Source organism: Zerene cesonia, chromosome 10 (genome assembly GCF_012273895.1).
Source record: "Zerene cesonia ecotype Mississippi chromosome 10, Zerene_cesonia_1.1, whole genome shotgun sequence".
In the NCBI taxonomy this organism is placed as follows: domain Eukaryota; kingdom Metazoa; phylum Arthropoda; class Insecta; order Lepidoptera; family Pieridae; genus Zerene; species Zerene cesonia.
In genome coordinates, this window is record NC_052111.1 from 7,953,834 (window position 1) to 7,963,649 (window position 9,816).

Below are 9,816 nucleotides of genomic sequence, written 5' to 3' on the forward strand. Positions count from 1 at the left end.
TGACCGCCAAACTGAGATCCAGATTGCTGTTGACCTGATGCTCCGAAGCTGCCTTGTGCTGAGGCTTGGCTGTTAGCATTGGAGCCAGCTAAAGCACCTCCGTTTCCGCTATCTTGGTTTCCCAGTCCAGAAACCTGTTGGCGTTGTTGTCCAAGTCCACTACTTTGTTGTGTCTGCTGTTCGAAATTGCCACTCTGGGATCCATGATCATGGCCAAAACCGAATCCATAACCTCCTTGACCACCGAAACCGGAACCGGCGCCAGATTGTTGCTGTTTCCCGGATAGCCCAAAACCACTTTGAGAATTAGAAGAGGCTTGGCTGCTGGCACTTGAGCCAGCTATAGCACCGCCATTTCCGCTGCCTTGGTTTCCGGGTCCAGAAGCCTGTTGACTTTGCTGTCCAAAACTACTACTTTGTTGTGTTTGCTGTTCTAAATTACCACTCTGAGAACCGTGACCATGGCCAAAACCGAAGCCGTAACCACCTTGACCACCGAAAGTAGAACCGGAGCCAGATTGCTCCTGTTGCCCCGATAGTCCAAAACCATTTTCAGAATTAGAAGAGGCTTGGCTGCTAGCAGACGATCCTGAAAATCCAGCACCACCTTGATTTTGCCCAAATCCACCAGCTTGACTTAGTTTACCGGCCCCAGAACTCTGTCCTAATTCGTTGCTTTGCTGTGTTTGCTGTGCTTGTTCATAATGTTGATTAAAGCCACCCTGGCCGCTTTGTTTATCAAATCCACCACCCTGTTGGTTTTGTTGGTCGAGTTTATCTTCAGATCCGCGACCAGCCTGTTGACCTTGCCCAAATGAAGAACTTTCAGAATGAGAACTACTAAAACCACCCTGTCCTTGTGACTGAACACCATTATTTCCAGCACCAGAAGCACCAAAACCACTTGATTGGCCCTGGCTTCCTTCTTGTCCACCAAACTGTTTTTCACCACCAGCTTTGAAACTAAAGTGGGATTCTTTAAACTTTTTAAACGAAGAGAATTCTCCAAAACCCCCTCCAGATTGACCACCAGTGGAACCTCTATTACCGCTAATGGATCCTTCAGATCCACCAAAAGCACCACCGGCGGGGACATTGTATTGACTTGATTCGCCTTCATCACATCCCTCTGCTTGTCCACCAGGTGCGATAGATGATGCTAATGATAGGGCTTCTCCAGTATTTTGTCCCGAATTAGCTGAGGCAGATGCTCCACTAAACACTCCTTGAGCACGGCCATCAGAGGACTTTGCTATTCCGCTCCAATTATTTGTATGAAAGAAGGGGAATGGGGGAGGTGGCGGCGGTGGTGGAGGTGGGTGGTCCAGGAAACCTGAAAATTAATAAATATTTAAGATCTGTTATGCTTACATATTAAGGGATATTTTTTAGGAAAGAAAGAAAAATAGGACATTATCGCTAAACTTGCCATATTGGTATTTTCGGTGCTAAAGTTTGTTTAAAAATTTATCACTTCACGATTATGTCACCGTTTCCAAGAGCTCATTATGTAAACAATAAGTAATAAAAATTGAAATTACCTGGATATCCATGTGCTGCTCCAAGCGCTACGCATATTGCTGTAGTTATAAAGAACACGCTCACTTTAGTCATCTTGTTGAGATCGCTGTTCAGTCTGACCTAGTACAGCACGATGCTATCATTTTATAGTCAACCTAAATAGGCAAATCCTGCTTTCCAAGAATATTTAGTTTTAGCCAACCCGATAAGTGATAATAAACACGGTCAATATAACACCGATCTAAGAAAACTCACACGAGTTGTTAGCTTCGTCTAAAAATGAATGTATTTTGATAAGGTTGGAAAAATCCGTCTTGGTTTTTTTTGTCATTTTATTAAATAAATTCCTGTCCGCGGTTTCGCCCGCGTAATCTGAGTAACTTCCCGACTAAAAACTAGACCCAGACATAATCATTCACAGGTTCATAATGCTACTGTATTGATAAATTGTTTGTTTTTGGTACCGCCTTCGATTTGATTTTTTTCTAAACAGAGTTTATTATAGGATAATTACGTTTCGAAATATCTAATTTAAAAGGTGCTGATGACGTGTGTGTTTTTAAATTGCTTGATTGTAATTAGTAGTTTTTGACCGACATATTAATCATTTCGATTCAAAAACTTGGAGTCGGTTCCTGATAACTTAACAAACCTTGTATTTACCAAAGATGCATTTGCACATCGATGCATTACATTAAATGTTATAAAAACAAGCCAATTATCATCCAGTTAATTATCGATGGCGTGACAAAAGTTTTATTTTATTCTCTCAGAATTTAAGATGCATAGAAATATACTTCAAAACTGTTATTTTATTATATTTATTTGTTAATTAATATCATTTTTAACATTGTTTATATTTATTGTTTTATCCTATCCTACTTCCCATCCTACTAATTTTATATTATAAATGCGAAAGTTTTTAAGGATGTGTGTGTGTTTGTAACTCTTTCACGCAAAAACTGCTGAACCGATTGCAATGAAATTTGGCACGTAGATAGCTGGACAACTTAAATAACATATAGGCAACTTTTTATCCCGATATTCCTACGGGATACAGACTTCCGCGGGTGAAACCGCGGGGCGCAGCTAGTTTTTCATATTATAATCACAAAAATTGTATTCTTAAATCACCTATCATTCTATTAGGGCCTAGCTACACACATATAACAATTAAGGAACCAATATAAAAACTTTACCTAGGGTACGCTCTTATTTCGTCTCAATTCTAGATTTGTTTGTTCAAGTAATACACACTACTCTATAACGTTGTTATTGTATAAAATGAGAGAATATTTCAGCCGCTTTGTCAGTTGTCGCCAAACGTTACTAAAAATGGCGCGTTTTAACTTAATTTGCTTAACATTTTTGGTGATTTTGGGATTTGCTCTTGCAGGTGACAATAACAATATTATGATTAATGTGATATAAGTTTTGGTGGTTTTAATGTGCATAATGACAACTACAACTTTGTTATTCTTATTATATATTTGATTTGAAAAGCAGTAAATTTGTTTTCAATCTTTTGTGTAATATAATATAATGGTTTGTTATTAATTAAAAAATGGCTGACGGCGGAAAGAGGTTGTGCTGTTTATGCTTGTTTTTTGCTTTTATTTTTCAATATTTTGTTAATTATAAAAGTTTAATTTTCAAAGAGCACCGTGGCAAAAAGGATTTGGGTTCGAATCCCGCCTCGTGATAAAACTTTTTTCTGTTCTTTCAAAATTTCTCATCAATTATAAAAGTATTAAACATAAAAATGAAATCGATTAAGCATTAAATCCCTAATTATATCAAGACTTTCTTTTTAAATTCTGATAGTAAATCTATTCTATTGTTTAATCGCCTCAATTAGTTTGTCCAATTTATTTCGTGTCCCTTAATAACGAGATATTTATGTATTACTTTGTTACAGGTGTGCGATTACCTCGATCGCCTCAATTTGGTGGTAGACCAGGAGGTTTTGGTCAAGGTGGTTTCGGCCAAGGTGGTTTCGGTCAAGGTGGTTTCGGCCAAGGTGGTTTCGGCCAAGGAGGGTTCGGCAATGGTGGTTTTGGTCAAGGTGGGTTTGGCAATGGAGGTTACGGGCAAGGTGGTTTCGGCAATGGAGGCTTCGGGCAAGGTGGTTTCGGACAACGGGGTTCTGGACAAAACGGTTTTGGACAAAATGGTTTCGGACAAGGTGGTTTTGGTCGGGGCCTCGGTGGATAATTTGAGAAGTGATTTATTAGAAAACACGTTACGGTTTCGATTGACTTGATTAATTTGATGATGCACGGTATTAAAACAACAGTATTTTATTATTTCCTACTTAAGACTATGTTAACATGATATTGATAGATATTATTTAATAAATGAATAAAATATAAAAAGTACTTTTTATTTTAAAACCTCCAAACTTATGAACCTACCTAATTTTAAGCACCTTTTTTATTTATTATATCAAAAAGGACAGTGACACAGATCAAAATAAAATTTAAATTTTAAACTAATTCAGTTATGATGATGAATCCATAGTTTTAAATACTAAAAGAGATGATTTCTCATTACAGTTTGTATGTCGGACTCTACCATTCTATCACTGAATAGATGGATGAAATTTGGTACACATTAGACATAGCTTGATGCCCTAAAAACGATATGTGTTAGTTTGAGTCTGGCAAAATCTCACGCAATGGAAGCTATGCGAGGAAAACCCCAGCCTGTACATTTTTTCCTATACCTACGCGGAAGATACCGTGGGTATAAGGCTAGCTAGCAAGTACTAGTAGTAAGTAAGATATCCCAAGAATTCTAAAAACAACTTTCTTCAGCTGTTACTGCTTATTTTTTGTCTTTTGACTGACCAACGAAAACACAAATTTACACTTCTATCCCCGTCGTAAGTTATGAAAACAGTAAATCAACAGTTTCAATTTCAATGATATTAAGTGGACTTACACGAGCAAGCGTATTAATTATGGAAATATGCTAATGTATGTATAATTATATTGAGAATAAAAAGCATTTCACAAATTCCCCACCGACCCTTGTGAATGTTTAGGAATGTAGTCTTAATAGTTTATCATTAGATTATTTGGATTTTGCCGATTTTAATGCAACAAGTAGTGATCTAAGTTAACATTACAATCATTAGCGTGATATAATCTTCGAGACATAAAAAAATCCATCAAAAAACATATTATACCAACTTATAAATAATGGCTTCATATTATAACCAAGGATTTTTATTCACTCCAATATAATGATACTCGTAAAAATTCTATTCTGAGACCACGTGCTAATTTCATGTGCGAGGGTGTTGAATGTTAATGATTTTCAAGTACAGTTCAATTATAATGGATTGAAGCTGTTGTCGGTAGCGTCATAATACCAAATACCATGCAAACACCTATTTATGTTTGCTTTTCAATTCTGCGGGATTTTCGCAGTATTCATTTGTAAATATCCTTGGAATGAATTATTTAAATATACAAATGTAGGTCACCTTGTTCGTTATGACTATGGACTCTTAATAAGAATTGAACTTCAATATTAATCATATATATTTGCATTATTCCGCGCACGTCTATTTGTATTTTTGTCTTGTCAAACTTCGATGTAGTCTCTTGCCGATATAACCAGGTTATCCTAGATTTCACCAAAGGCTTTGGGCAAAATAAAAACAAATTTCTTTCTCTGATTTGGTTTTCATGAACCTTAGCAGTTGATTACTCTTCAGTCAAACGTATGGGCAGATAATCTGTTTCGAGTTTTGCCTAAACGAACCTAGAAGTTATGAATATTTTAACAGGTTTCCCAAACAGATCTGACCCTAAATTTGGAAGGGACAAGGCTTCGAAAAATGCCACTGCGATAAAAACACTCTTTACTGTTTTTTAAATGTGAAGATTTAACGATAATATTATTTACCTAGACAAAAAGGGGAAAGGTTGAAAAACACTGGGTTAGGGAATGAGTAGTTTAGGTTCGCTTTTTTTATAAACTACATAGAAATAGGAGCCCTGTGAGGCCAAATGCACTCGCACCCTGTTTCTGAACGTTTAGTAAATTCGGTTAAAAATTGACCAACCGTAAAAACGACTGAAAAATGGCTGGCCGTAAAGCTATGTGGGTAACATGACTGATAAAATGGAAAAAAAATAATGAAGATACGTTTTATCGACGCTATAATATATTGAGCAGCTTTTAGGTCACTATAATGAAACGTTTGTCTGCAGGAAAATTAATTTTGAAAATGTCTTTGATGTGCTTTTAAACACTAATGCAATTTCATGTAATCATCTTTTGCGTTAATTCCTTCCGCACACCTTAACACATGAGCATAATCAGGTAAAGAAATAATCAATCTTTGCATTTGCGTAATTCTTGTTTCACAAAAACATGTTCCAACAAAATCTTGTTTACTAAAACAATTAAGTACAATTTAGTTCCCCTTTAGTTCCCCTGAGTGGCGGGGATGGAGGATTTTGTTGTTCTGTGACAAACATTATGCCTAGTTGACGTTACAGACGAAAAATATGTGTATATATGAATTATTATCATTATACAACAAACAAAGGTTTCGATTACATTGCGTAGTGTGAAATGCTCAGAATACATACGCTTCTATTTATTATTCCACGTAATTTAACAACTAAGTAAGAAAACACACATTACATTATATTATTTATTTAAAAATAAAGTGAGCACAAATTCACGCGATCTCAAGTCTTATACACCAATAAATCATTTGCCAAAGGAGTTAGCACTGGAGCTCGATTGCGCACCGCCTCTGCCTGCACTGATGCTGATACTCTTTGAAATGCTGATGGAGCCACCACCTGGACGGTTAACACCTGGTCGGTTAAAACCAGGTCGGCCGAAACCTCCTTGGCCAAAACCTCCTGGGCCGAAACCGCCTGGGCCGAAACCAGGGCGGGGTTGAGGTGGCAACGGGTTAAATCTGTTCCCACCAAAAGCGCCCGCTTGGGCGCTTGCACTAGCCCCGCCAAACTGCGGAGATCGAGCTAACCGCGCTGAAAGATAATACAAACTTGTAAGAATAATTCAACTGTATTTCATAACATCGAAATATACATTTAAAGTTTATAGGGCTGGATTTAAGATGGAAGAAAACTAGAAATTCGTATTCAATAATGCCTATTTAATAAAGCAATAAGGAAACATTTAAACATTTGAGGTATCATCATTCATTAGGATAATAGATAGACCTTTAGATATCAACTGAACTGAAACATTCTTAGCACTCACAACTATCATAATGTGTCTTTTTAAAGACAGCTAAATGCACGAATTGCACCAGATATTCTATTAATCTGCTAAGCAATTGACATGTGACATGTCCAGGCAGTAGATTCATTATAATGCAGATAATATAATTATATAAATGTTAGCATAAGCACAGAGTCTTGATATAAACACTTTCCAAAATTTCTATTATAATTCTTCTCTACAAAAAGGTTACCGTTGGCCCCGGGAAAAAGACATTGCTCCAGATTCTAAAATGGGACCAAGTGACAACAATGCCCTATCAAACACAAAAAAGTCACGCCAATCGGTTTAAACCCACGGAGCTATCGAGTAACAAAACAAAAAATACAGTCGAATTCAGAACCCTCGTTTTATAGTGGGTAAAAAACACAATTATAAAGTACCTGCTTGACTAAGTCCAAGGACTACTAAAATCAAAACACAGATTAAATTTAACCGACTCATTTTGTTCTCGCTCTATCACTAACGTAAGGAACATGTCGCGCCAATTTATATATAATCACTACTATACTTCTTAACAGCTCTGTGTATATACGTACATATATGTTAATAACAAGTTATAGTATTGGCCAGTGTATGATGACACCGCTAATTTATTGGTCATGTCAAAAATCCGGGCTCTATTTACACTGGTGTATTGATAGCGAATTTTGGAGGTCTGTGTTTGTATTTGTTTAGATTTGTTTTGTTTCCAGGCGTCTGTTAGGGTTCCTTTTTTAGACAATTATATATATTCTTGATAGAACCTTTGTTTCAGAATATCATTGAATTTTTTTAATAGGTGGTTTGTTCAGTCAATCTCAACGTTCTATAATTTAAATTAAGTTCGCCATCAATATAAAAAACTTCATTTTTTACTCTAATAGGTATGTTAATATGAAAAGAAACAAAATGTTAATCTTTTAATAACAATTTTTATGTAATTATAATAAAAAAACATATATCAATCAATATAAAATTTATGTTTAGCTTAAACACAAATGAAATAAACAATTGAAATTTATTACAGAACCCACTGAAATTAAAGCCATAATATTAAGTACTTGAGTATTAAAGTTTAATGACACTGCGGTTTTAGTTTTAAATGGAGAGAAATATACGGGGATTACCTCCAATAAAATTTCTGAGTAATATTTGCCTTACATATTTGATCTATTCATTTTCACCATCATTTTCTCGGTATCAGTTGTTATATAGAATATTGTTATGAAGTTGTATTCTCGGACCTGTTTTACGCTTGTTAGCGAAGTCTTAAATGTGCTTTTGGTTTTTGATAAGTAGTTTTAATGTGGGAGTCGAGCACGCTTCAGTACGAATTGGGCCAGCTCACACCGGGGAAGTACCACACCCATACAGTAGCATGCTACTGTGTTTCTCAGTAGGGGAGCCGGAGGCCTGTACCCTTTTCCTCACCCTTCTCAATGCATTCCCGTCCTCAATTCTTTTTACCCCTTGAAAGCGGCATTTGCTACCCTACTAATGTTCATGGGCGGTGGTGGTCGCTTAACATCAGGCGAACCATCAGCTCAGCTGTCCGCTATTACATAAAAAGCATTCATGTTTGTTTTTATAAAGACCTCATATATGATCGATCATCACCATATCTGAGGGAGGCTAACCATTTTATGAGATATTTTAAAATTATATATTACTAGGCGCTCGTGCCGGCTCCACCCGGATATGAAGATTGTTGTTTTATCCCAAGGGAGCCCTTAATCGGGCATAAAAAGTAACCTATCACCCAAGTCAGCTTATGCCCTGTCAGTATATCAAATATCATCAAAATCCGTTCAGCAGTTTCACATGTGGTACATGTATAGCCTAAGTCACTCAGCGAAGTTGCAGCTTTCTAATGGTGAAAGACTTTTTTAAATCTTTCCAGTAGTTTTTAAGTTTATCCATTACAAACAAACAAACAAAAATACAAATTCTTCCTCTATATAATATTAGTGTAGATAAGAGATAATATGCTGATGGTAGCCGTGGTTAGATATTATGAAAAAAATCGATCTAGTTCGAGTCGCGGCAATAAGGGTATGTACAAATAAGTTAAAAAGCATCATAAATTGGTCATCCGGCCAATATAAGATAATGCCGTTGCTTAGCCTCCATTTATTTATTTGTTATTTAAGAAAAGTAACATCTCTGAAAATTTCAACTGTGTAACCATCAGGTGTATGTAACCATCGGGTGTACGAGACAGCTTGGTGATGACAGACAGACAAACAGATAGCGCTTAGTAAGAGAATCCGGTTTTAAAAAAGGAATATGTATTGAATGTTAATAATAGTTATTATATACAATAGATATTTTTCTTTCTTTCTTTATTATGGACAGATAAAGTCATTTAATTTAACTTCACTAGACTTTCTTTATTGAAATCATCATCATCAGTGACATTAAGCTACTTTATAATTTACTAGCTGCGCCCAGCGGTTTCACCCGCGTAAGTCCGTATCCCGTAGGAATATCGGGATTAAAAGTTGCCTCTATGTTATTCAAGTTGTCCAGCCGTCTACGTACCAAATTTCATTGCAATCGGTTCAGTAGTTTTTGCGTGAAAGAGCAACAAACTCACACACATCCCCACAAACTTTCGCATTTATGATATTATTAGGATAGGATTAGTAGGATTAATTTACTGGTGACAGTTCTGAAACATTTAATCTACGCCTTTTTTCTCTTTGGGTAAAATAATTGTGTGATGTAAACAATTATTAATTTGTTTATTAATTAGTTAGCAACACTTGGAATGGACAATCTACATCCCTAGACCGAGTTCCATTTTTGCTCTTAGACACAACCAAACACTTAACTTTTATAATATCAGAGAACCATTTTAATAATTTGAAATCGAAACGGTTCATTTGTTTGAAATAGTTACATTGAAATATTGCTTCAATTATACATAATATACTGCTCTTTCTGACACAGAATTTCTTTTTTTTTTTTCATTAAAATTCAGTACGTATATGTTTATTTTTATGTGTAATATTTTATAGTGGTTTCAAGAAATGT

The 9,816-nt window shown here is 35.9% G+C and overlaps 2 protein-coding genes across 2 annotated transcripts in view; one reads left to right on the forward strand and one right to left on the reverse strand.

The window, feature by feature from the left end:
* LOC119829393 (filaggrin-2-like) overlaps positions 1-1,614 on the reverse strand; it is a 3,054-nt gene extending 1,440 nt beyond the window's left edge. Inside the window, exons 1-2 of the mRNA XM_038351864.1 lie at positions 1,542-1,614; positions 13-1,333 (exon numbers count right to left, since the gene is read on the reverse strand). Of these exons, the coding sequence (XP_038207792.1) occupies positions 13-1,333; positions 1,542-1,614 (1,394 nt within the window). The remainder of the gene's footprint in view (positions 1-12; positions 1,334-1,541) is intronic.
* Positions 1,615-2,856: 1,242 nt separating this feature from the next.
* On the forward strand, positions 2,857-3,735 carry LOC119829394 (DEAD-box ATP-dependent RNA helicase 9-like). The gene is made up of 2 exons (XM_038351866.1): positions 2,857-2,917; positions 3,440-3,735. Exons 1-2 carry the CDS (start codon positions 2,857-2,859, stop codon positions 3,733-3,735), a joined length of 357 nt encoding a protein of 118 aa, XP_038207794.1.
* Positions 3,736-9,816: the final 6,081 nt, after the last annotated feature.

Excerpts from the sequence above, each read along its gene's own strand:
- LOC119829394 (XM_038351866.1), top strand. The coding sequence starts at position 2,857 with ATGGCGCGTTTTAACTTAATTTGCTTAACATTTTTGGTGATTTTGGGA. Across the intron at positions 2,918-3,439 it reads TTTGGGATTTGCTCTTGCAG|GTGTGCGATTACCTCGATCG; the intron begins GTGACAATAACA and ends ACTTTGTTACAG.